The sequence below is a fragment of the Nomascus leucogenys genome, chromosome X (assembly GCF_006542625.1).
Source record: "Nomascus leucogenys isolate Asia chromosome X, Asia_NLE_v1, whole genome shotgun sequence".
Classification (NCBI taxonomy): domain Eukaryota; kingdom Metazoa; phylum Chordata; class Mammalia; order Primates; family Hylobatidae; genus Nomascus; species Nomascus leucogenys.
This window is the reverse complement of record NC_044406.1, coordinates 115,612,869-115,640,132: the sequence shown is the minus strand read 5'-3', so window position 1 is coordinate 115,640,132 and position 27,264 is coordinate 115,612,869. Positions and strand designations below refer to the sequence as shown.

The 27,264-nt window shown below is 42.4% G+C and overlaps 1 protein-coding gene across 2 annotated transcripts in view; it reads left to right on the top strand.

The window, feature by feature from the left end:
* ZDHHC9 (zinc finger DHHC-type containing 9) overlaps positions 1-17,604 on the top strand; it is a 39,097-nt gene extending 21,493 nt beyond the window's left edge. For both annotated transcript variants that reach the window (XM_003262311.4, XM_030806575.1), the window contains 6 exons: positions 8,087-8,224; positions 9,156-9,204; positions 10,061-10,163; positions 11,376-11,479; positions 11,883-11,979; positions 16,056-17,604. In XM_003262311.4, the coding sequence (XP_003262359.1) occupies positions 8,087-8,224; positions 9,156-9,204; positions 10,061-10,163; positions 11,376-11,479; positions 11,883-11,979; positions 16,056-16,172 (608 nt within the window). In that variant the 3' untranslated portion in view covers positions 16,173-17,604. The remainder of the gene's footprint in view (positions 1-8,086; positions 8,225-9,155; positions 9,205-10,060; positions 10,164-11,375; positions 11,480-11,882; positions 11,980-16,055) is intronic.
* Positions 17,605-27,264: the final 9,660 nt, after the last annotated feature.

The following is a 27,264-nucleotide window of genomic DNA, read 5'->3' as shown; positions in this document are numbered from 1 at the left end:
ACTAGGCATACTTCTAACATTCTTTTTAAAATTACTTTTTCTTGAGTTCCCATGATTGGATAATGTTTTTTCTGTATACCATGTGGCATCCTGAGGGCATTGCTTTCCTCTTACTAGCCATTTCTTTAGGCAAAGGTTGGGAGATATATATTGCTTTATATGGTGAAAAGCTATATGGTGCTCTCTTCGGCAGCATGTATACTAAAAAACTACTATATGTAGATAAGATTTTTATAAATCAAAACACATTTTATTATTATTATTATTTTTTATTTTACTTTAGTTCTGGGATACATGTGCAGAATGTGCAGGTTTGTTACATAGGTATACATGTGCCATGGTGGTTTGCTGCACCTATCAACCAGTCATCTAGGTTTTAAGCCCTGCATGCATTAGGTATTTGTCCTAATGCCCTCCCTCCTCACCCCACCCCCCGACAGACCCCAGTATGTGTTGTTCCCCTCCCTGTGTCCATGTGTTCTCATTGTTCAACTCCCACTTATGAGTGAGAACATGCAGTGTTTGGTTTTCTGTTCCTGTGTTAGTTTGATGAGAATGATGACTTCCAGCTTCATCCATGTCCCTACAAAGGACATGAACTCATCCTTTTTTATGGCTGCATAGTATTCCATGGTGTATATGTGCCACATTTTCTTTATCCAGTCTATCACTGATGAACATTTGGGTTGGTTCCTAGTGTTTGGTATTGTAAATAGTGCTGCAGTAAACATATGTGTGCATGTGTCTTTATGGTAGAATGATTTATAATGCTTTGGGTATATACCCAGTAATGGGATTGCTGGGTCAAATGGTATTTCTGGTACTGGATCCTTGAGGAATCGCCACGCTGTCTTCCACAATGGTTGAACTAATTTACACTCCCACCAACAGTGTAAAAGTGTTCCTATTTCTCTCTCGCCTTGTCAGCATCTATTGTCAAAGCCCATTTTATTTATTTATTTTTTTTGAGATGGAGTCTCACTGTGTCACCCAGGCTGGAGTGCAGTGACATGATCTCGGCTCACTGCAACCTCCACCACCTGGTTCAAGCGATTCTCCTGCCTCAGCCAAGCCCGGCTAATTTTTGTATTTTTAGTAGAGATGGAGTTTCACCATGTTGGTCAGGCTGTTCTGGAACTGCTGACCTTGTGATCCACCCACCTAGGCCTCCCAAAGTGCTGAGATTACAGGCGTAAGCCACCGCACCCAGCTGTCAAAACCCATTTTAAATGAAGCAGGAAACTTGATATTTAAAGAAGGTCTGGCCGGGCGCGGTGGCTCACACCTGTAATCCCAGCACTTTTGGAAGCCGAGGCGGGCGGATCATGAGGTCAGGAGATCAAGACCATTCTGGCTAACATGGTGAAACCTCGTCTCTACTAAAAATACAAAAAATTAGCTGAGCGTGGTGGTGGGCGCCTGTAGTCCCAGCTACTTGGGAGGCTAAGGCAGGAGAATGGTGTGAACCCAGGAGGCAGAGGTTGCAGTGAGCCAAGATCGCACCACTGCACTCCAGCCTGGGCGACAGAGCAAGATTCCATCTCAAAAAAAAAAAAAAAAAAAAAAAAAAAAAAAGAAGGTCTATACCCAGTAATGGGATTGCTGGGTCAAATGGTATTTCTGGTTCTAGATATTTGAGGAATCGCAACATCTTCCACAATGATTGAACTAATTTACATTCCCAACAACAATAGCATTCCTATTTCTCCGCAACCTCGCCAGCATCTGTTGTTTTTTGACTTTTTAATAATTGCCATTCTGACTGGCATGAGATGGTATCTCAGTGTGGTTTTGATTTGCATTTCTCTAATGATCAGTGATGTTGAGCATTTTTTCACATATTTGTTGGCTGCATGAATGTCTTCTTTTGAGAACAATGAGAACACATGGACACAGGGAGGGGAACAACACACACCGGGGCCTGTTGAGGGGTGGGGAAGGGAGGGAGAGCATTAGGAAAAATAGCTAATGCATGCTGGGCTTAATACCTAGGTGATGGCTTGATAGGTGCAGCAAACCATGATGGCACACATTTACCTGTGTAACAAACCTGCACATCCTGCACATGTACCCCAGAACTTAAGTAAAATAAAAAGGTCTGATGTGAGGTAGTATTTCCTTTCCTTATTAATATTCTTAACTATAAGGAACTCATACAAATCAATTTTTTTAAAAAGCACTGATATTCCAGGAGAAATATAAACAGTTCATAACAATATAATTGGCTAGTTATCATGACTAATAGTCAAATAAATGATTTCAGGATGCTTTTGTTTTGAGATAGGATCTCACTCTTTTTCCCAGGCTGGACGGCAGTGGCACAATCACAGCTCACTGACTCAACCTCCTGGGCTCAGGTGATCCTCCCACCTCAGCCTCCCAAGTTGCTGAGACTACAGGCATGCACTACCATGCCTGGCTATTTTTTTTTTTTTTGTATTTTTTGTAGAGATGGTTTTCCCCATGTTGCCCAGGCTGGTCTCAAACTCCTGGGCTCAAGCAACCCACCTGCTGCAGCCTCCCAAAGTGTTGTGATTACAGGTGTGAGCCAATACCCCCAGCCCAATATGCTTTTTTAAATCTAGAAAATTAGCAAGGAAAACCTGATATTTATTCTTCCACTAGTAAGAGTGTAAATTGGAACAAACTTTTTGGAAGGCAACCTAATAAGATTAATCGAAAGCCTTAAAACATCTATACCTTTTGATGCCAGTGGTTCCGTTTCTAGGGAGTCTGTCCCATGAAATCAGAGATGTGGGAAAATATTTAGGGGTGGAAATGTTTAACTCAGGATTACTATGACAATTAAAAGTTGAAAAGAACCTAATTGTCTACCAATAGATGAGTAGCCAAATAAATTATAGAGCCGGGCGTGGTGGCTCACTCCTGTAATCCCAGCACTTTGGGAGGCCAAGGTGGGCAGATCACTTGAGGCCAGAAGTTTGAGACCGGCCTGAGCAACATGGTGAAACCTTGTCTCTACTAAAACATACAAAAATTAGCTGGACATGGTGACATGCGCCTGTAATCCCAGCTGAGACCCCGGCTGAGGCATGAGAATCAAAAACCCATGAGGTGGAGGCTGCATTGAACCGAGATTGTGCCACTGCACTCCAGCCTGGGCGACAGAGTAAGACTCTGTCTCTAAATAAATAAATAAATAAATAATAGGACATTCGTACATTAGACTAATGGAAAGAGTTCATACCAGAAAGCTAAATGACAAAACAGGAGATAGGCTACATTTACAGTGTGAAGTCAGTTACCTATTTTAAAAAAAAAATCTAATGATGTATAAAGAAATATGCAAGGAAATACAGGAAATATGCCACGATTTTTATAGTTTATTATCTATAGGTTGTGGGATTATGAGTGATTTTGTTTCCTTCATTTTTTCGTATGCCATCCTCCACTACTGTGATTTCTTCATTTTTCTTTTTATTTTTTTCAAGTTTTCTACAATGAGCATGTATTACTTTTATTATCAGAAAAGATGTGATTTAAAATACTGTAAAAAATATATGTCTGTATAACCATTCTTCTCTATACCTTTCTTCCCTTTCCTGAAAAGATGTAGCCTCCTCAGCAGGAGATAGACCATTTTTACAGCCTTATTTTTTGACCAGTACACAGCTCACTTTTCTTTCAAATTGATATATTTTATTTTATTTATTTATTTTTTTTGAGACGGAGGCCATCTCTCTCTCCCAGTCTGGAGTCCAGTGGCGCGATCTCGGCTCACTGCAAGCTCCGCCTCCTGGGTTCACGCTATTCTCCTGCCTCAGCCTCCCGAGTAGCTGGGACTACAGGCTCCCGCCACCATGCCCAGCTAATTTTTTTGTATTTTTAGTAGAGACGGGGTTTCACCATGTTAGCCAGGATGGTCTCTATATCCTGACCTCGTGATCTGCCCGCCTCAGCCTCCCAAAGTGCTGGGATTACAGGCATGAGCCACCTCGCCCGGCCCAAATTGATATATTTTATTCTCTTGTAGTCTTTTATTCATCAAAATAACACATGTTCATTGTGGAAAATATGGGAAGTGCAGAAAGTATAAATAAAACTTAATCCTAAATTCACTCTCCATTTTGCTATATTTCCTATTAGTGTTTCTGCAAAATTGGACTGTAACATGATAGAGTTTTTAATCCTGCTTTTGTCATTTAACATTCTATCCTGAGCATTTTTCTACATCTTTAATAAATGTTTCTTTAATATATTATTTTAATGACTGCATAATCTATCATATGGTTCTATTCAAGTTTATTCAGGCAGTCTTCTGTCATTAGACATTATTCATTCTTCTGTTTTATTCATTGTTATAACACTGCAATCATAATTATTAAACTTAAGGATATGGAACAACTGGAACCTTCATACATTTCTGGTGAGAATGTAAAATCATGCAGCTGCTGTGGAAAAGTTTGGTGGTTCCTCAAAAAGTTAAACATAGAATTACCACATGACCCAGCAATTCCACTCCTGGGTGTATACCTATATTAGTCTGCTTGGGTTACCATACAAAATACCTCAGACTGGCTGGCTCAAACAATGGGAATTATTCTCTCACAATTCTGGAGGCTGGAAGTCCAAGATAGAGGTGCGAGAAGGGATGGTTTCTGGTGAGGCCTCTCCCCCTGGCTTGCAGATGGCTGCCTTCTTGCTGTGTCCTCACGTGACCTTTTCTCTGTGCTCACACACTACTGGTGTCTCATCCTCTCCTTACAAGGACACCAGTCCCATTGGATTAGGTCCTCACCCAGATGACCTCATTTAACTTTAGTTACCTCCTTAAAGGTTCTGCCTCCAAGTGCAGCCACATTGGGGGTTAGGGCTTCAACATATAGAACTGGGGAGTGGGGGTACAGTTCATTCCATAACAATAGCCAAAAGAATTGACAACAAGGACTCAAAACCTACTTGTACACCAGTGTTCATAGCATCATTATTCACAGTAGCCAAAAGGTGTAACCAACCCAAGTGTCTATCAACAGATGAATGGCTGAACAAAATGTGGTATATACATACGATGGAATATTATCCAGTCATAAAAAGGAATACAGTACTGATACAATGTGGATGAACCTTGAAAACATGCTATGTGAAAAAAAAAGACACAAAAAGACAAATATTGTATGATTCCGCTTATATGAGATATCTAGAATGGGCAAATTCATAGAGACAGAAGATTAGAGATTGCTAGGGGGTAGGGGAAGGGGGAAATGGAGAGTTACTGCTTAATGGGTGCAGAGTTTCTGTTTGGAGTAATGAAAGGGTTTTGGAAATAGATAATGGTGATGGTTCCATAACATTATGAATGTAATTAATGCCACTGAATTGCACACTTAAAATGGTTAAAATGGCAAATTGTATGTTATGTATATTTTACCATAATAGATTTTTTTTTTTTAAGACAGGGTCTCATTCTCTCACCCAGGCTGGAGTGCAGTGGCGTGATCTCAGCTCACTGCAACCTCCGCCTCCCGAGCTCAAGTGATCCCCCCATCTCAGCCTCCTGATTGGCTGGGATTACAGGCGTGTACCACCACGACCCGCGAATTTTTGCATTTTTTGGTAGAGATGGGGTTTCACCATGTTGGCCAGGCTGGTCTCAAACTCCTGACCTCGTGATTCCCCTGCCTGGGCCTTCCAAACAATACAAAATTTAATTTAAAAGTTTGAACTTCGGCCGGGCGCAGTGGCTCATGCCTGTAATCCCAGTACTTTGGGAGGCTGAGGTGGGCAGATCACCTGAGGTCAGGAGTTCGAGACCAGCCTGGCTAACATGGCAAACCCCCGTCTCTACTAAAAATACAAAAATTAGCTGGGCGTGGTGGCAGATGCCTGTAATCCCAGCTACTCGGGAGGCTGATGAGGCTTGAACCTGGGAGGCGGAGGTTGCAGTGAGCCGAGATTGCACCATTGCACTCCAGCCTGGGTGACGAGTGAAACTGTGTCTCAAAAATAAATAAATAAATAAAAATAAAAATTTGAACTTAAAATTTCTGTGTACATTTCTATTTTCTTATGAGAAATTGCTGAAAATGGACTTATTCTGCCAAAGGGGTACAAGCTTTATGAAGGCTCTTGATACGTACTGCCAAATTGCTTTCTGGAAAGGTTCTTTCATTTTATGCTCCCACAAGCAGTGTGTTAGAGTATCCATTTTACCCTATTCTCACTAGCACTGGATTTTATTATTTATATTCTTATTTTTATAGGCATAAAATATGCTATTATTTTACTAGTATTACACTGAATTATTGGTGACTAGGAAAAATATTAAATATAGGTTTTATGGTATTTATTAGCTTTTGCCCTATTTCCTTTTTGTTTTTTGATTTTGTTTTATGTACAGTTGACTCTTGAACAATGCAGTTTGAACTGCATGGGCCCACTTAATAATGAGGGTTTTTTTTTTTCAATAAATACAGTATCAGTGTGTTCCTCATCTGCAACCAAACGCAGATCCAAAATACAGTCGTCCCTAAGTATCCTTGGGGGATTGGTTTCAGGGATTGCCCTTGGATACCAAACCCCATGCATTCTCAAGTCCTGCAGTGGCCCTGTGGAACCCATGGATATGAAAAGTCAGCCTTCTGTATTCGTATCCGGGAGTTTCATATTTTGTGAATGCCGTATTTTTGATCTGGGTTTAGTTGTGGATGCAGAACCTGTTGATGTGGAGGGCCAACTGTATTTATTGAAACAAATCCATGTACAAGTGGACGCACGCAGTTCTAACCTGAGTTGTTCAAGGTTCAAATGTACAGTATTCACAAGATGCAAAACCTGTGTACATGAGGGGCAACTTTTCTTATCCGTGGGTTCTGCAGGGCTGCTGAATGACTTGAGTATGGGTGGATTTTCGTATCTGCCTGTAATGCTTACCACGATCAAATGAACATATTCATCACCACACATAGTTACCACTGTGTGTGCATGTGTGTGTGTGTGTGTGTGTGTGTGTGTGGTGAGGACACTTAAGATTACTCTCTTAGCAAATTTCAAGTAACTTTTGACTATTATTTTCTTGACGAAGTATTTGTATTTTCCTATTGATTTCTAAGAACTTTCCATGTAGTCAGGTACAACTTTACACAGATTGCCATTGGTTTTTTTTCTTTAGTCTTCTTTATGGTAACTTTAACATACACAAAATATTTTTTATATTTTTAATTTTTTATTGGTATATAGTAGGTATGTATATTTATGGTGTACATGAGAAGTTTTGACACAGGCATGCAATGTGTAATAATCACATCATTGATCACCAAGGAACTGCAAATCAAAACCACAAAATTTTTTTTAAAGTTTATGGAGTCAAATCTATTTTTCCTTGTCATCTGTTTTCTTCCAGTACTTTTATGCTTAAAAAGTCCTTCTGCATATAGAGGACAAATAAACATTTATTCTTTATAGTTATTTTATGGATTCACTTTGTTTTTACATTTAGTTCTTTAATTCATCTGGAATTTACTATGACAAGTAGTATGAAAACAAAAAAATCAATCCTTATTTTGTACCAAATAGCCAATTGTCACATAATTGTTTATGGAATAATACTTCCTTTTACCTCTGATTTTGTAATGCTGAATTTATTAGACAACAAAATCTTATATATTCTAAGATCTGTTTCTGGGCTCTTTCCATTCCATTGAGCTATGCCATACCATTTTAAATATTGTAGTTTTACATTTTTCCTTGGCTATTTTGACCTGTTTATTCTTCTTGAACTTAGTAGGACCACCGATTAAGATTTTATTTGGAAAAACAGTGTCTCTGCTTTTAATGAGCAGAGTGAGGCAGATCATTTAACCTCTCCATGCCTTTGTTTCTTTATCTGTAAAGTGGGGAAAAGAGTATCTCCTTTTGCCCAAGTTCCAGGGAAATTGTGAGGATCAAATGAGATGGTTATGAAAACATTTTGAAAAAGTAAAAAAAAAAAAAAAAAAAAAAACCCTGTATTTTTTACAACTGAAATAGACAATGATCCTGGAGGTCTTTGAATTAGGTATTATGGGGATGGCGGGGTTGATTTTTGTTCTGGAGGCTTTTGGCTTTGGACTGTCTCTTTCTCCCACAGAGCGCTTCGACCATCACTGCCCCTGGGTGGGGAATTGTGTTGGAAAGAGGAACTACCGCTACTTCTACCTCTTCATCCTTTCTCTCTCCCTCCTCACAATCTATGTCTTCGCCTTCAACATCGTCTATGTTGCCCTCAGTGAGTATACAGGGCAGTGTCCGTTGTTGGAGTGGGGCGGGGTGGGGGAAGAGTTAAGGGCAGCTTAGAGGTGGTTGGGTTTCCTGGTGGTACCATTGTGAAAGGTACTTTAGGACAGGTTAGAAATGAGCACAGTTATCTGCTCTTGAGCAGGGTTGCAAACCTCAATCAATGAGTATTAATCAGTGTGTTGGCCTTCTCTTTGGCCAACTGCTGGGGACTGGGGCCATAATTACTGGTCTGTATCCAGAGTACCGGGGCATTTCTGAGGTAATCCCAAAGGTTGGGGATATATTTTGTCTAGGAGCATCCTCTCTTCTTCTGCCTTGTAAAACTTGCCTTGTGCTAAGGGGTAGAAAAGAGTTTTGCCTGAGAAATGTCTTTTGGTAGCTCGCGGTCTAGTTTGGGAGATAGAAAGCACACCCACATGTGTGCATGTGCACAAACATACACACACACCCACACGCACACACACACACCAATCTAAGAGCAGATGTGATGTGGAATTAAGGGAGTGGTCTTAAGACAGCTTTCTGGAAAGAGAAGAGTTCTGAGCTGGATTTTGAACAAGGGAAGGACACGTATTGGCGAGGAGAGAGGATTTTTCTTGGGTATTTCTGATTTCTTTTATCTGTTAATATCCCCCTAATATGTCCATATTTGGGGGCTAGGGAAAAGGGAAGGGAGCCTGCTGCTCTTCTGCCTGCCTGTCTAGTCCAGGGCCTGGTCCTGCACTGGAAATGTGAACTCTTTAGTCATGAGACTACCAGCTAGGAGATGAGGCTCTTCACCCTTGCCCGAGTGAGAGCTTAGCTCTTGCCAGTGTGTAACACGGGAGAGGGAGAGAAGGAAGTGAGTAGGCTCTAGGATAGTGTGTAGTTTTGACTGAAGTCACTAATTTTTCTCTCTACTCCTCCATCCAATTTCACAGAATCTTTGAAAATTGGCTTCTTGGAGACGTTGAAAGAAACTCCTGGAACATATCCTCCCCTGGCAGTATGTCCCTGTGAAGCCTTCTTAAGCTACTTTCCAGCATGCCTTTTCCCCACGGTTCTCCCACTATCTAGTTTTTCAGACATCAGAGAGTGCCAAGGTCTAAAATAATTAAAAAAAAATTAGTCTTAATGGTAACAACCAGAATGGAAGATGACTGGGACTAAAAGGGAGGTCTTTCCTTCACCCCCTGCTCAGGACAGTGGCTGCATTTCTGCAAAGGGGGTTCAGATGAGATTTCTATAAATCACATCCTCTTTTTTTTCCCCCACCAGTTCTTCTTTTATGAATTTTCTTTTTTTGAGACAGAGTCTTGCACTGTCGCCCCAGCTCGCCTCCCGGGTTCAAATGATTCTCCTGCCTCAGCCTCCCGAGTAGCTGGGACTACAGGTGCCTGCCACCATGCCCAGCTAATTTTTTGTATTTTTAGTAGAGATGGGGGTTTCACCATGTTGGCCAGGCTGTTCTCGAACTCCTGACCTCGTGATCCGCCCACCTTGGCCTCCCAAAGTGCCGGGATTACATGAATTTTGTTTTTTGACAGAATTTCCATTGGCAATGATGGCCAACATTGTTTAGCTTTGGCCGCTCCCACACATCCCCTTCCAAGAGCCAATGATGAGTAAATAAGCACACCCTTAAATACCCTAGATACGCTAGAAATTCTTTCATAAGGGATCTATCCAGTAAGTTCAGAATTCATCTATTGTTATATATGGAAACATGGCTTTTTGTGATATACGTTCCAGGAGGTAAAGATGGTGTGACTGGTGCCCTGAATATGGGTGGAGGCATCAAGTCTCCCGATGTTGAGTTCTTCAATATTCCTTAACCACACCTCACTGTTCTAGAAGTCCTCATTTGCTTCTTTACACTCTGGTCCGTCGTGGGACTGACTGGATTTCACACTTTCCTCGTGGCTCTCAACCAGACAACCAATGAAGACGTGAGTCAACTTTCTCTTCTCCTCACCACATATTCTTCTTCCCAAAGCCTATCCTCTTGCTACCTGCTAGAGAACTACCGAGTCTCCAGGGCCTGGGAGGTTGAGGCAGGCAGAAACGTGGTGTGCGAGATTGTTAAGTCAGACGTGTGGAAGAGAAAGGAGAGGGCTTTGTTTGGAGTTGAATGCTTGTGGAGCATTAGGAAGAAGAGGTTGAAAAGTTGGGTGGGTATACAGCCTTTAACTGTTCACAGGTCCTTAAAGGCTAGCTGGTGCCTCTGTTTGGCGTGGAGAGGGACAGTTGCACTGGATGAATCCTTGCTATATAAAAAGTTACCAATTAGGCTGGGTGTGGTGGCTCACGCCTGTAATCCCAGCACTTTGGGAGGTTGAGGCGGGCGGATCACCTGAAGTCAGGAGTTCAAGACCAGCCTGGCCAACATGGCAAAACCCTGTCTCTACTAAAAATACAAAAATTAGCCGGGTGTGGTAGTGTGCACCTGTAGTCCCAGCTACTCGGGAGGCTGAGGCAGGAGAATCATTTGAACCCGGGAGGTGGAGGTTGCAGTGAGCGAAGATCATGCCACTGCACTCCAGCCTGGACAACAGAATGAGACTCTGTCTCAAAAAAAAAAAAAAAAAAGTTAGCAATTAATCTACATTCACTGTAGAAAATCAGAAAATACAGATGAGCAAAAAGAAAAAGTAAGTTCCTCTTACTTTACTTCTTAGACATCACCTTTGTTAGTAGTATGATTTATATATTCTAGACTTGTCTAGACTTTTTTCCATGTTTATTTATGTGTTTATATTATGTACTTTTAAATAAAAATAATATATATCATTCAGTTATCTGCTTTTTTCACTCTATTGTGAGTATTTTTCATGGCTGTGTATGTATTTCTTTTTTATTGTGATAAAATATACATAATATAAAGTGTGCTATATTAAATGTCTTTCAACCCTGGCGATCAATGGGGTGACAGATGTTGCAGCCAGATCGCCCTCACATCCTAAATGTGCAGTTCAGTGGCATCACATTGTGCAACCATTGCCACCATCCATTTCCAGAACTTTTTTATTATCCCATGCTGCATGTGTTTCTTCAACATGATTATTATTATTTTTCTTTTGTGTGTGTGTTTTTAATTTTATTATTATTATTTGTTCATTTTAACATTATTTTTAATGTCAGCCTTGGCTTTTATCTTGCAGATCAAAGGATCATGGACAGGGAAGAATCGTGTCCAGAATCCCTATAGCCATGGCAATATTGTGAAGAACTGCTGTGAAGTGCTGTGTGGCCCCTTGCCCCCCAGGTGCTCAGGGCACTCAAAAGTCCTGGGACTCTTGGGATGAGCAGCTCAACCTGATCCTGTTACCTGGTCTGATGTGTTTTTCTGAGTGTGGCCTCTTGGTGTCAAATAGGTCTTCCCAGGGCTTGCCACTTGTTACCATGTCTACATGGACCGTAGACCATGGGCTGGTTGTTTTGGAGGGATGATCTTTCATTCTTATTTCATTTGTTTGTTCCCTGGTTAACATGACATTTCCTGGTTTGTGGAAGAAAAAGTGAATGGGAGATAAGAGGCATGTGCTGTGTTCAGGCTAGATTGTCAAAGGACAGGTTTATATTTTCCAGTCTATGCAGCAAAATTCAGTAGGCCGGGTGGGTGCAGGGCTGAATGCTCAGTTCTTTGTTAACTCTCTTATCTCCTTCAGTGTGCTGGATCGAAGGGGTATTTTGCCACTGGAGGAAAGTGGAAGTCGACCTCCCAGTACTCAAGAGACCAGTAGCAGCCTCTTGCCACAGAGCCCAGTAAGTGTTCCTGACTTAAGGCTGGGTCGATGATAGAGAGGGCGGAGGCTAATTTACAGCTTGGAAATATAATTAGGCAATATTGTATTCTAATCACCCCAGCTTCCCTGCCTCTACACCTGCCCTGATGTTGCCTTCAGATCTTTGTGTCCTTGATGTAGATTAAGATTTAGTCATTTCTTTGGTGTATATTGAGTGACTCTGTGCCAGCTACTGTACTAGCTGCCAGGGATATACCAATGAATGAGGCAAATGACGTCCCTGCTCTCAAGGAGCTCATTGTCTAGTGGGGGCAAGAAACAAGTAAACAGGCCATTGCTCAACATTGTGAAAAGTGCCTTGATGAGGAATGCTATAGGGGCAAAGACAGAGGTCAGGGGATTGTATTAGTGATGTGGTTACCTTGGTAGAAGGGGGCTTCCTAACTGGAATATGGAAAAGTTGTGGAAACTCTCCTAGCTGTCCTATTTAAGATCTATAAAGTATATCTTTAAAGTATATAAAGTACTTTCCTAAAAAAAAATATTATTTGAGCTTTTTTTTTTTGAGATGGAGTTTTGCTCTGTCACCCAGGCTGGAGTGCAGAGGTGTGATCTCGGCTCACTGCAACTCCACCTCCCAGGTTCAAGCAATTCTCTGCCTCAGCCTCTGAGTAGCTGGGATTATAGGCGCCTGCCACCATGCCTGGCTAATTTTTGTATTTTCAGTAGAGACAGGGTTTCACCATCCTGGCCAGGATGGTCTCCATCTCCTGACCTCGTGATCCTCCTGCCTCAGCCTCCCAAAGTGTTGGGATTACAGGCGTGTGCCACCGTGCCCAGCTGAGCTTTCTTTTTTTAATAAGAACTTTATTGAGATATGATTCACATACCATAGATCCCTATTTTTTTTTTGGAGACTGAGTCTCGCTCTGTCGCCCAGGCTGGAGTGCAGTGGTGCAATCTCAGCTCACTGCAACCTCCGCCTCCCGGGTTCAAGCGATTCTCCTGCCTCAGCCTCCTGAGTAGCTGGGATTACAGGCGTGTGCCACCACGCCCAGCTAATTTTGTATTTTTTAGTAGAGACGGGGTTTCTCCATGTTGGTCAGGCTGGTCTCGAACTTCTGACCTCAGGTGATCTGCCCACCTCAGCCTCCCAAAGTGGAGGATTACAGGCGTGAGCCACCGTGCCCAGCTGATCCCTATTTAAAATGTATGATTCACTGGTCTAGAATATTCACAGAGTTGTACAATCATTATAACAATCAATTTTAGAGCATTTTCGTTACCCTTCCACCCTAAGAAACCCTGTACCCATTAGCAGTCACTCTGCCTTTCCCCTTAACTTCCCCAGCCACACCCCTAGGCAACCACTAATCTACTTCCTTTTAGTATAGATTTCTCTCTTCTGGGTATTTCATGTAAATGAAATCATACAGTATGTGGTCTTTTGTGACTGGCTTCTTTTACTTAGCATGTTTTCGAGGTTTGTCCATGTTGTACTATGTAGCAGTACTTTGTTCCTTTATATGGCCAAATGATATTCCATTATATGGATATACCACATTTCATTTATCCATTCATCAGTTGATGGACATTTGGATTGTTTCCACCTTTTGATTATTATGAGTGATGCTGCTATGAACATTTGGGTACCAATTTTTGCATGGCCCATATATTTTCATTTCTCTTGGCTATATACCTGGGAGTAAAATAGCTAGGTCATATGGTAGCTCTATGTTTAACCTTTAAGGTACTGCTGAACTGTTTTCCAAAGTGGCTGCACCATTTTATACCCCCACTAGCAGTGCCTGAGGGTTCCAGTTTCTCTACATCCTCGGCAACACTTATTATCTGACATTTTGATTCTAGCCATCTTAGTGAATGTGAAGTGGTATCTCATTGTGGTTTTGATTTGCATTTCCCTGATGACTAATGATGTCGAATATCTTTTCATGTGCTGATTGGCCATTTTTATATGCTCATTGGAGAAGTGTCTGTTCAGAGCTTTTGTCTATTTTTTAATTGGATTTTTTTTATTGTTGAGTTGTAAGAGTTCTTTATGTAATCTGTATGCAAGTCCCTTACCAGATATACAATTTGCAAATATTTTCTCCTATTCTGTGGGTTATCTTTTAATTTTCTTGATAGTGTCCTTTGGAGCATAAAATTTTTAAATTTTGATGTAGTCCAGTTTGTCTATTTTTTTCTTTTGTTGTTTGTACTTTTTGGTGTCATATCTGAGAAACTGTTGCCTAATCCAAAGTCATGAAGATTTATGCCCTTGTTTTCTTGTAAGAGTTGTATAGTTTTAGCTCTCCATTTAGGTTTTTGATCCATTTTGAGTTAATTTTTATATATGGTGTGAGGTAGAGGGTCCACATTCTTTCTTTTGCCTGTAGCTATCCAATTGTCTCTGCACCATTTGTTGAAAAGACTATTCTTTTCCCATAGACTTGTCTTGGCACCCTTGTTGAAAATCTGTAAATGTGAGAGTTCGTTTCTGGACTTTCAGTTCTGTTGTATTGCTCAATATGTCTGTTCTTATGCTAGTACCACGCTGTCTTGATTACTTTAGCATTGTAGTAAGTTTTGAAATCAGGAAATGTGAGTCTTCCAACTTTATACTTCTTTTTCATGATTGTTTTGGCTCTTCTGGGTGCCTTAAATTTCCATATGAATCTTAGGATCAACTTGTCATTTATGAAAAGAAGCCAGCTGGAATTTTGATGGGGATTTCATTGAATCTATAGATCAATTTGGGGAAATATTGCCATCCTAACAAGATTAAATATTCTGAGCCATTTACATGGACAATATTTTCACATATTTAGGTATGATTTGATTTCTTTCAACAACATTTTGTAGTTTTCAGAGTATAAGTTTTACACTTTTGTTACATTTATTCATAAATATTTGATTATTTTTCATGTTATTGTAAGTGAAATTGTTTTACTAATTTCATTTTTGGATTTTTCACTTGGAGTGTATAGAAATACAGTTGATTTTTATATATGGATCTTATATCCTAAAACCTTGCCAAGGTTGTTCATTAGTTCTTTTTGTTTGTTTTTGTTTTTATTTTATGAGATGGAGTTTCGCTCTGTTGCCCAGGCTGGAGTGTGGCGGCGCCATCTTGGCTCACTGCAACCTCCACCTCCTGGGTTCAAGTGATTCTTCTGCCTCAGCCTCCCAAGTAGCTGGGATCACAGGTGCCCACCACCACGCTGGCTAATTTTTGTGTTTTTAGTAGAGACCGGGTTTCGCCATGTTGTCCAGGCTGGTCTCGAACTCCTGACCTCAAGTGATCTGGCCTCCTCGGCCTCCCAAAGTGCTGGGATTATAGGCATGAGCTACCGTGCTTGGCCCTTGTTCATTAGTTCTAACAGATTTTTAGTAGTTTGAACTTTGTTTTAAAATAGAATCATACTTTTAAGTGAAAGCTTTTTATAAGGTAGATAATTGTTCTCTACTTTGCCTTTCCTAAATTTTGAATTTCCTTTTAAAGTACAGCAACCCATGTTTATATATTATTGTTGTCATTTTTAATATTATTTTTTAAATGAGTCTGGACTCAAATTGTAACAATCTAGGTTAGTTATTCTTGGTTCAAAGTGGAGAAGGGTGGTATTTTAGAATCACTTGGGGACATTTTCAAACCACATATGACCAGCTGAAAATTTGGACACTTGGCCTTCTGTGGTTCGGAATCACTATTCTAGTGAGCTATGTGTTCGGGCAGAAACACGATTGAGGACCACTGGGTCCGGCCTTGTTACATAAGTATGTTATGACACTTGTTCTGAAGTGGGGAGGACCTGGGTAATTATTTGTGATCCCTATTATTATGACTATTAATAATAATAGAAAAATCTGTCCCCAACAGACAGTTAAGGGTCAAACTCAAATAAACTTTAGTTGTGTTCTGCTGAGAAGACGATAGCCTGGTGTTGGTTCTGAGTTTGGTGTCGGTGGCTGCATATCTGTAGCATCAGTGTGGTCAGGGGGCTGAGAGGAAGAGTTCAGTGTCTAAGGTTTATCTGCATTTGGATTTTGAGGGACAGCTTTGTGTTGAATCTCATATTTTTTCCTTCTCAGGCCCCCACAGAACACCTGAACTCAAATGAGATGCCGGAGGACAGCAGCACTCCTGAAGAGATGCCACCTCCAGAGCCCCCAGAGCCACCACAGGAGGCAGCTGAAGCTGAGAAGTAGCCTATCTATGGAAGAGACTTTTGTTTGTGTTTAATTAGGGCTATGAGAGATTTCAGGTGAGAAGATAAACCTGAGACAGAGAGCAAGTAAGCTGTCCCTTTTAACTGTTTTTCTTTGGTCTTTAGTCACCTGGTTGCACACTGGCATTTTCTTGCTGCAAGCTTTTTTAAATTTCTGAACTCAAGGCAGTGGCAGAAGATGTCAGTCACCTCTGATAACTGGACAAATGGGTCTCTTGGGCCCTGGCACTGGTTCTCCATGGCCTCAGCCACAGGGTCCTCTTGGACCCCCTCTCTTCCCTCCAGATCCCAGCCCTCTTGCTTGGGGTCACTGGTCTCATTCTGGGGCTAAAAGTTTTTGAGACTGGCTCAAATCCTCCCAAGCTGCTGCACGTCCCGAGTCCAGAGGCAGTCACAGAGACCTCTGGCCAGGGGATCCTAACTGGGTTCTTGGGGTCTTCAGGATTGAAGAGAAGGGAGAGTGGGGTCAGAGGATTCTCCTGGCCACCAAGTGCCAGCATTGCCCACAAATCCTTTTAGGAATGGGACAGGTACCTTCCACTTGTTGTATTTATTAGTGTAGCTTCTCCTTTGTCTCCCATCCACTCTGACACCTAAGCCCCGCTCTTTTCCCATTAGATATATGTAAGTAGTTGTAGTAGAGATAATAATTGACATTTCTCGTAGACTACCCAGAAACGTTTTTAATACCTGTGCCATTCTCAATAAGAATTTATGAGATGCCAACGGCATAGCCCTTCACACTCTCTGTCTCATCTCTCCTCCTTTCTCATTAGCCCCTTTTAATTTGTTTTTCCTTTTGACTCCTGCTCCCATTAGGAGCAGGAATGGCAGTAATAAAAGTCTGCACTTTGGTCATTTCTTTTCCTCAGAGGAAGCCCGAGTGCTCACTTAAACACTATCCCCTCAGACTCCCTGTGTGAGGCCTGCAGAGGCCCTGAATGCACAAATGGGAAACCAAGGCACAGAGAGGCTCTCCTCTCCTCTCCTCTCCCCCGATGTACCCTCAAAAAAAAAAATGCTAACCAGTTCTTCCATTAAGCCTCGGCTGAGTGAGGGAAAGCCCAGCACTGCTGCCCTCTCGGGTAACTCACTCTAAGGCCTCGGCCCACCTCTGGCTATGGTAACCACACTGGGGGCTTCCTCCAAGCCCCACTCTTCCAGCACTTCCACTGGCAGAGTCCCAGAGCCACTTCACCCTGGCGGTGGGCTGTGGCCCCCAGTCAGCTCTGCTCAGGACCTGCTCTATTTCAGGGAAGAAGATTTATGTATTATATGTGGCTATATTTCCTAGAGCACCTGTGTTTTCCTCTTTCTAAGCCAGGGTCCTGTCTGGATGACTTATGCGGTGGGGGAGTGTAAACCAGAACTTTTCATCTATTCGAAGGCGATTAAACTGTGTCTAATGCAAACTTCCTGCCTCCTCCTTCCCCCTTCCATTTCAAAAATACGTTTGTGTGTAGGGTGAGGGTGGGGGTTGGAAGGGGTTGCTTGTTACTCCCCAAACTTCCATTAACCAGGGCACCCTTGGGTTGGATAGGTAGTTCCAAACTCTCCATTGATCTGTACTATATTCCGGGCTGAAGTTTTTCTTATTCTGGACTATGAAGAAAGGACTTTCAAGGAGATATAGTGTGAACAGGATCGGGAAGGTAGAGGGATTATATTTACTTAAGAGAACAAGCTCTATATTAGGATATTGTTTTGAAGCAGATGGATGCCGTTAATTGCTAATAAGTCTTGGTTATTAATGCAGGCTCATCAGGGTCCCCCCTTGGAAATATTTGATCAGTGGTCTTTTACAAGTGATGGTATATATTTCTTTCTAGGTGGTGTATAATCAAGACTCCCTATCAATTCCCATCTCATACTTCCCAGTTAATTGGAATTAACGAAATTTGGCTGCTCCCAGACTTTTTTCCATGTCTTCCTATTTTCCTTGTAACAGGATTTAAGTTGAGCATTCTTGAGAGAGAGAGAGAGATAAAGAGAGAGAGATAGAGAGAGAGAGATAAAGAGAGAGAGATAGAGAGATAAAGAGAGAGAGAGAGATAGAGAGAGAGAGAGATAAAGAGAGAGAGAGAGAGAAAGAGATTGGAAGAGAGATGGGGAGAGACTGACTCAGATCCCTCTCCTGTCTGCTTCTTTTTCTGGTTCTCCCAGTTTTTTTTTCTTGAAGTTATAAAGCCAAACCTGGAGAGTTTGTAAGTTGTTAGGTTTTCCCAGGTAACTTGGCACTCATATGAACCCCATTTTAATAAGTACTCAGCCCATCTCCTCTCCTGGGCTCAGATGGCTCTCTCTCCTCCCTCACCTTACCTCAAGTGTTCTCCTGAGGACCCTTAGGTCAGACAGAGAAGCTTTCTCTTTCTGATGGGAAGGGTCAAAGTGGAAATCTCTTATCTCTAGTGTGAAATGATTTTTTTTTTAAGTTTCTGCTTTTTCATACTCCCTGCCCTCTTTCTTTTCCTTAATAAATCTTCTGTGTTTAAGATGTTGGCCTGAAGGTCTGTCCCATTCATACCATGTACCAGCCGGGACTGTCCCTATCTGATCAGAGGGGAGATTAAAGAATCAATCTTCCCAGGGGAAAAGGGCCTTAAATTGTTTGGTCTTTTCAATGGCTGACACTGTCTCCAACTCTCCCCTTCCTCCTTCTTCCTCAAGCTTCCTATGCACCCTACTTTCCCAGGCCAGGATGGTTGGCACTGATCCCAAACCTCTGGGGGCAGGTGGAAATTGGCTGTGGTGAGCCATTTCTTCATGTCCATTCAGCTCTGAGGCCTTCCTGGCCCTAGCTGAGATCATCATCTCCTCCTTTGCTTTTACCCCAGGAGTGAGGTTGGGTTAGAGGTGGATTTTGATTCCGTAGCAGCTAAATTCCATTCTCCCTGTCCTGACCATCCTGCCTTTACCCATAAAGCACCCGTTCCTACTGACCAAATCTCTTTACTTTGTTGGAGAAAAAAAGTATTTTGTTTTTAAATCTATTTTCTAACTTAAATGCAATTTAATATGTAAATCTCTGCACTTTTGTGTGAGCCTACAAATGTGTATGTGTTGGGGGTTTTTCACTCTCTGGTATTTCTTAATAAAGAAATCTTTCTTTTGGGGGGAAGCCAATTAATGAAGGAGCCTTGAATGGTTTTAGAAATACAAGGCTGTCTGTTTCTTTGTGCTTCTGCCTCATTTCTTTACTTGTGCCTAGTGTGAGTGATTGGCCTCCCTCCCCCACTTTTTGACCCCCTTCCTCTGAGAGGGCCCTCAACTTAGTGGGGCAGAGAGAAGGACCTGTCCTGTATCTGGTACCCCTCTGGGACCACTTCGATTGGCTCTAGTAGTAACCTAGCAACCCAGCCCCCTCCCCTCTCCCCATGGCCTGGCCCTGTTAGTCCTTTTCTTCCAGCTCAGTTCATTTTATACTCCTGAGCTGGGGCCAGGCCAGGGAAAATCACCAAGGGAGCACAGTAAATGGTTTTAAAAAAATGATAATTCGTTCTCGTGCCTTGGTGCTACTAAAGAAGAGTCATGTTCCCAGTAATTCAAAAAGCATTTGTGTCAGTTTGGAGAATACATTCTAGGAATCTCTTGCTGTTCTTGATGATAGGCTTTAGAAACAGTGTCAAAGGCTACAACTCGGAATATCATTTGTTTTAAAGGATGCAAACCCAGCTCACAGAAAAAAGAATCATTATAAACTTTATATTTGGGATTAATATGAAAGGGCAATGGGAACTGCAAATCTACATCAGTAAAACTTTCAACGTTCTATACGTTAATGTAGATGGAAAAACCTGGTATAATTAGCTAGACCTAATTATTTTACAAATGAACACAAAATGTTTTTACAGTTTTAATATATACACTGAATTTCCAGGAATGCAACAACTGTGTACATTGGGGGAAGAGGATATTTTATTTTGTTCAAAACTTTACTAAGAGTTGCTCACAACTTTTGAAAATCATGTCACTGACGACAGTGCCATTCATGGGTATTTAAGTTGCCAATATAACATACCTGTATGAGTCTTCATTTATAGAGATTGCTTTCACAGTGACTTTACATATAGGTGGAAGCACCTCATACTCTATTATATGCTTTGGTATAGTCTTGCCTTAGGTATCTGTATATTGAAATACATATCCTATTATAAATTACTTTTTTTCTTCTTTATAGTCTAATTAGTATATTATATTACTGTTCTTGAAATTATGTGCATAAGCAGGTCATATTAACTATAAAGTTCATTTCAGGGTGGCAAAGGATGCATTCAAAATATGACATATACCAAGGGAGTGCTAGGGCTGCTAGTTTTGAGAACCACTGGACTAGATTATCTCAAGGGTCCCTTTCTAACCCTTAATATTTGGAAAGCTTGGAGAGAAAATAAACATCCTCCTCCCCTTACACCCTTAATGTGCTTTTTTAAAAATTTAAAGCTCATTTTTGAAAATTGGAGAAGTACAGAATAGTAAGATTTGAAAAAATCACCCATAACCTCATCACCAAGATGTAATAATCACCATTAATGTTTTGGTGCATTTCTTGGCAGTCTTTTTCTGTGCACATGTTTTTTTAAACATAACTGGAATTAGACTATAAATGTAGTTTTATAAACCTGCTTTTTTAACTTAGTATTTTCCATATCATTAGAAATTATTTGAAAATACTTTTTTTTTTTTTTTGAGACAGGGTTTCACTCTGTCACCCATGCTGAAGTGCAGTGGCGCGATTTCAGCCCACTGCAACATCCGCCTCCCAGGCTCAAGCAGTCCTCCTGCCTCAGCCTCCCAAGTAGCTGGGTCTACAGGCACATGCCACCAAAGTTGGCTAATTTTTTGTGTTTTTTTATAGAGACGGGGTTTCGCCATTTTGCCAGGCTGGTCTCAAACTCCTCACTTCAAGCAATCCACTTGCCTTGGCATTCCAAAGTGTTGGGATTACAGGCGTGAGCCACTACTCCCAGCTGAAAATACTTCTTAATGACTTTGTAACTTGTACATGTCAGGCATTTAAGAGTTTCTGATTTTTCATTATTACAAATAATGCTGTGATGAACTTCCTTAAATATGGGTGTGTCTGTGAGTATTTCTTTAGGATAGATTCCTAGAAGTGGAATTATTGAGTCAAAGGGAATGCTCTTTTAAAGGCTCTTGATAAATGTGGCCAAACTGCTTTACTGAAAGGCTGTCCCCATTTGTTTTGCCAGGAGTGTATCAGAGAAGACTCTAATCAACCCATGTCATTTAAACCTTTCGAATTTTTATTTTAGCTTTTTTGAGACAGAGTCTTGCTTTGTCACCCAGGCAGGAGTGCAGTGGCATGATCTTGGCTCACTGCATTCTCCGCCTCCCGTGTTCAAGCGATTCTCCTGCTTCAGCCTCCTGATTAGCTGGGACTACAGGTGTGTGCCACCACACCTGGCTAATTTTTACATTTTTAGTGGAGATGAGGTTTTGCCACGTCAGCCAGGCTGGTCTCCAACTCCTGACTTCAAGTGATCTGCCCGCCTCGGCCTCCCAAAGTGCTGGGATTACAGGCGTGAGCCACCGTGCCCGGCCTAAACCTATGGTAATTTGATAGTTGTAAACTTATATCTCAGTGTTATTTAGTTTATATTTATTTGATTAATAGCGAAGTTAAACACTTTCTGCACCTCTCCTCTGCCTTATGTTTATTACCGTTTGTATTTCCTCTGTAAATTGTCTGTCCTAATCTTTTATCTATTTTTCTTCAGGTGTTAAGGGGTTTTCTGATTGACTAATAAATTAGAACTTAGAGCTCACACTTCACCATGGGCCAGGAAATGAAGGGGCCCTTGATTTAGAAGTGGCTTTACAACTCTAGAATCTAGAGTAGAATTACCTCCCTGACATTCCAAGCCCTTCACTTTCTTCACGCTCCTCCGCTTGCCTTCTCACTGCCTTTTCTGCCAGCCCCTGCCCATCTTCAGCTGTTTAGCTGTTCCAACTTGGTGAAAAGGGTTGGGGTTTTCTGCCCAAATAGGAGACATGATGATTATTTGTCATAAAACACAGATTCTGTTGAACGACATAGCTTAAAGGAACATATTGATCATGTAGTCTATGCTTCTCTCTCTCTTTCTCTTTCTCCCTCAAATTAAATACTGTAACTTAGGGTCACATAGAGAGTTACTGTTAGAGCCAAGACCAGAACCCAGATGTACTGGCTCCCAGTCTAGAGAGCTTTGTGGCATAACCGATTGGTCCTCTGTCAAGCGGGTGTAGACAGATAAAAGAGTTGGAATAACTGCAAATGACATTTGAGTGAAATGAAGCTTTCATTTATTTAATATTCAATAAATACTTGTTGAAGATTGACTGCATGCTAGGGTTAACTTTAGGAGAAATTGCAGTACCAACCCTCGTAAGTTGAGAAACAGCAATGATTTTTAGGATTATTTGCCATTTGGGATGAATATTACTGATAAGCTCTCCATTTTAGGCATACAGAGGACTGACTATATATAGTCAGGCTGATATGAGGCTGGCTGTTGGATTTTTGTTTTAAACTGAACTCTCTTAAGTCTCTCTCCAGACCCCTGCATTTAGGTTGAACTGATGATGTGGTTTCTTTAGCACAGAAAGTCAGGAAATTGCCTTGCTAAGTTCCCACAGTCAAGTTGGCTTTCCCTTTGTGAGGGCCATTGCTCTGGGCTCTTTCTGACGCTATCCCTGGCAGGTCCCAGAGGCAATGGTATACAAATGCTATATTGGTCACTGTGAAGTTATAGGAAAAGGTGAAGCCTACATATCAAGTGCTATAGAATTCCATTTATTTAGGTCCTTCCTGGAGGAGGAGTCTTGGCTGAGTCTAGAGGGGAGGCAGTTCCTTCCCACTTGATTGTGTTGTTGGCTGAATAATATGTAATATGGCCAATGTTGTGTGAGAAGCTATGGTAGCCTCTATTGTGAAGGAGAGGTGGGAGAGCCACTTCTTTTCCCCAGTGGGAAACCTCATACCTCATCCTGAATTTCCTGACTTGGGAGGGGGGAAGGGCCTTGTTGGGCCTTGTTGAGACGATGGTGATCAGTGCCTATTTTTCCTGTAAAAAACCTCGTTTAGCCTTTGTTTTAATGCCTAGGTCTCTCATGGCCCAACCGTGGGCGGGGAGCTCTGTGAGTAGGAAATTAGAAACTGACTCATAGGGGCTGGGGCCTCAGTGCCATGTATCAGATCACAGTGCCATAGGGTTTGGGGTTTAGGAGAGGGAATTTGCAGAGGCCTTTGGGGGGCTGATCAGAACCTGCTGGGGTAGTCTAAGGTCAGGTTGTGAGATAGAGAGGAAGCAAGTAAGGGAGGACATGGTTCAGTTGGGCTGTGCTGGTGCCTCCTGCTGCTTCTCCTGATAGGAAGGAGATACAGAAGGTGGCTCTAACTCTGAACTGGTGAGGAGCTGGCTAGACTCAACTCTTTCTTCTGAAATCTGGTCTTTATTCTCTTCTTTCTAGCAGCCCCTAGAAGTCCAAGAGAGTTGCCTAAAGTAAGTCTAATGCCCAGGGCTGATCAACTTGCTGTGGACTGGGCAGAGCCAGGGCTGCCCCAGGCTCCTCAAGTGGGTTTTCTTTCATTACCAGCCTCTCTGGGTACCAGAGCTGGCACCCTCTACCCCTGAATCCCAATACCTCTTGGGGGCCTGGACATCAGTGGTGTCTGGGATATGACAGGTCTGAACATCAGTCAGTCCTCAGACAAGCATGTACTGACATGGCCTTTGTGCCCAGTCTTGAGCTCAGTACCTTGGAGGTTACAAAAAAGTCGAATAGCCGCCATTTAATGTCACCATGTGCCGGGAACTTTCTACGAGTTATCTGATTGATTTCTCTCAAGACCCCCAAGAGATAGGTATTATTAGATCATTATTCCTGTTCCACAGAAAAGAAATGTATATGTATGTACTTTACCCAATGTTATATAACTAGTAACTGGTGTAGCAAGAGTTTGAAAACACTTTATTTGAACTCCAAGGACTTTTGCTTTTGGTCACTTCACTATACTGACTGGGAGTCAAAGGTCAGATGGGCCTTGAAAGGAGTGAAATGGAGGTAGCAGGATGGAGCAAATCGAGGCAGCCAGACACACTATCACTCATTGAGCATTTATTTTGTGCTGGACACTGTGCAAAGGACTTTATGCTAGTACATTAAATCTTCATAACAGTCCCATGGGGCTAGTGCTAGTATTCCTACATTATTGTTGTGGAAACGAAGGCTCAAGGAGGTTAAGTGGCTTGTCTAAGGTGACCCAGCTAGGAAGTGACACAGCCAAGACTTGAACTCAGGTAGGCCTGAGCTCCTAAGTGCTAGGCCTCAACTACCCTAGAGAAGCTTCTGTTTGCTCTCCCCAGGCCCTGGAGAGGCCCACGGGCAGAAGAAGAGCTTGCCTCATCACCCTTTTAGACCAGCCTGTCCCCACCCTTCCAAGGGGAGTCAGCTAGAGGCTACAGCTCTCTGGGCTGCTGAAGTCCCAGGCTGGGGTGGGCGTGTAAGGTCTCCAGCTGTGAAGAATCAGCTTTTTGCACCCTAGACCTTGGTTGCTGGATTCAGGGCACCACTTGGCATCTTCTAGAAGTGCATGAGGCAGGACAATAGGTGTCAGCAGCCCTGCCTGGAGGAGGAGCTTTGGGCCCTGTGGCCCTGCTCAGCACTGCCTTTCTTGCCCCTCGGGCCCTGGCCTGTTCTACATTCGCTTGATGCCCCACCTCACCTGCCCCTCCCAAACTCCTGTGATCCTTGGGGTCCTTGCACAGCTACCCACCTCCAGCCTGTAATCATCCTATACGCCAAACTGGGCCTGATATCTGAGACACACTCCCACCCCTGAGCTGCCTCCCCAGGGTAGGAGAGGATTTCCAAACATAATGTTCCCAGGCATTCCTCTCTCTCTGATCTTTTCCTTTCCCCAGCTTAGAGCAATACCTATTACACAGGGGCTTTAAAAGGTTTAGGAATCTCCTCTGATAGGTGCACCCTGGTATGCATGGATTTTAAGCACTTTGGCCATTATTCACCTCTCATCTTTCCAGAACCGTGTGCCAAAAGGCAGCAGGATAATGATTTTGCTGCTACTGTACCATATTGGAGGCCAGAGGCATGGGCCCTATTTATTTGGTAATTTAGTTTTATTTTTTTTTTCAAAAATTGAAATGCAGTTTCCTTTTCTTCATAGATATAAAAATAATACTTTTGAAGTGCAAATAAAACAAGAATGTAGAAAGTAAGCATTTTTCTCCCTCGCTCCCCTAGTCCCACCCCACACGCCTCACAAGATCACCAGTAGTAGTCATTTGGTGCAGATCTTCATAGTCTTTATTCTATGTATATGTTCTCCTTTTCTAAAATAAAAATGGAATCATCCTATTAATAATGTTTTAGGATTTGCTTTTCCCCTTGCTATAACACAAATTTATTTTACAACTAAAATGTTTATACATTATTTGTGTAATTTTCAAATTTGAAATTAAAGAAGGCTGGGTGTGGTAGCTCACGCCTGCAATCCCAGCACTTTGGGAGGCTGAGGTAGCAAGATCGCTTGAGCCCAGGAGTTTGAGACCAGCCTGGGCAACTGGGCAACATAACCACACTTCATCTCTACAAAAACTAAACAAAAATTAACTGGGTGTGGTGGCGCATGCCTCTAGTCCCAGCTAACTCAGGAAGCTGAGGTGGGAGGATCACTTGAACCCGGGAATTCAAGGCTGCAGTGAGCCATGATTGTGCCACAGCACTCCAGCCTGGGCAACAGAGTGAAACCCTGTCTCTAGAAAAATAAATAGAATCAAAGAATAAAAAAGCACAAAGATTTTCCTCATGTTATTAAATATTTTTCTACAACATCATGTGTCATGGCTGCGTGGTATATGAACAAACCATAAAGCATTTAATTCCCCATTTGTGTTGTTTTCAATTTTTTACTATTACAGACAGAGCTGTTGTAGATATCTTTGTCCATAGGTATTTGTGCACTTATGTGGCTGTTACTGCACTTATGTGGCTGATTAAATTCTAGAAGGGAAATGGCTGGGTCAGAGAGTCAGCTTGCCCTCCAAAGTGCCCAGGACTTTTGAATGCTTGTTGGATGAGGCCTTTGGAGAAGCATTGTAGCATAGGAGTTAAGAACATGGGCTCTGCAGTCAGGCAGACTCCTGCTCTGTTACTTTCTAGTCAACTTCTTCAACCTCCCCAACCCTCAGTTTCCTCCTCTGTAAACTGGGATGATGAGGGCACCCACCTCAGGGGGACACTGTAAGGATTACAGGAGATGCTATATGTAAAGTGCTCAGTGCCTGGCACAAGTGGAGGTGCTCCTTAACTGACTGCAATTATTCAGTACCCTTGGGGCTTTGAGGCTGTTAGGGCTCTTGTATCTTTGGTGAGGATCATGCTTGCAGTTTCCTGGCACCCCCAGTCACTAAGGGCGGTGGGATGAATGCAGCTGAGAACAAGGCCTGGAAGTCAAGTGGCCTTGTCCTCACTCTGGTGGCAGCTCTCCCTCCAGTAACCCCCTTCCCAATGCCCAATGCAGTTAATTCTGGCAGAAACAGAAAGGAAGCTAGGGGTCTTCATCTCCATCCTACCTCCCAGGAGATGGTACTGCTTTAGTGGGTACAGGGTGGGGGCCAGGAAAAGGTGACTTCAGAGGAAAGGCCATGCTGACCCCAAATCTCCCCCTCTTAGATCCTGGACAGCTCCTCAGTGCAGGCCTTTCTTCATACAGGTGAAGGTCTTTAAGGGTCCTGTTAAAATGAACAGTTATTGGATGAGGGAAATAGCCATTCTCCCCTACACCTCTTGGACCCCAACAAAGCCTGTGGTCATGGGAGCTTGAGCCTTGTTCTGAGGAGGGCTGGTTAGAGGGAAGGGCAGAGCCAGCTATGGCTTCAGACTGGAGCTTTAGGTCAGCAGAGTCAAAGGCACTGAACATTTAAGGGAAGGGAAAGATGGACCTGAAAGGACAGTGAGGGACACTTTGCTGAGGTCAGCTTTGAAGGAGACCAGTCTGTCCCTCCCCACAACCCTCTCTCCATAGAAAAGATAACTGGAGACGGTAA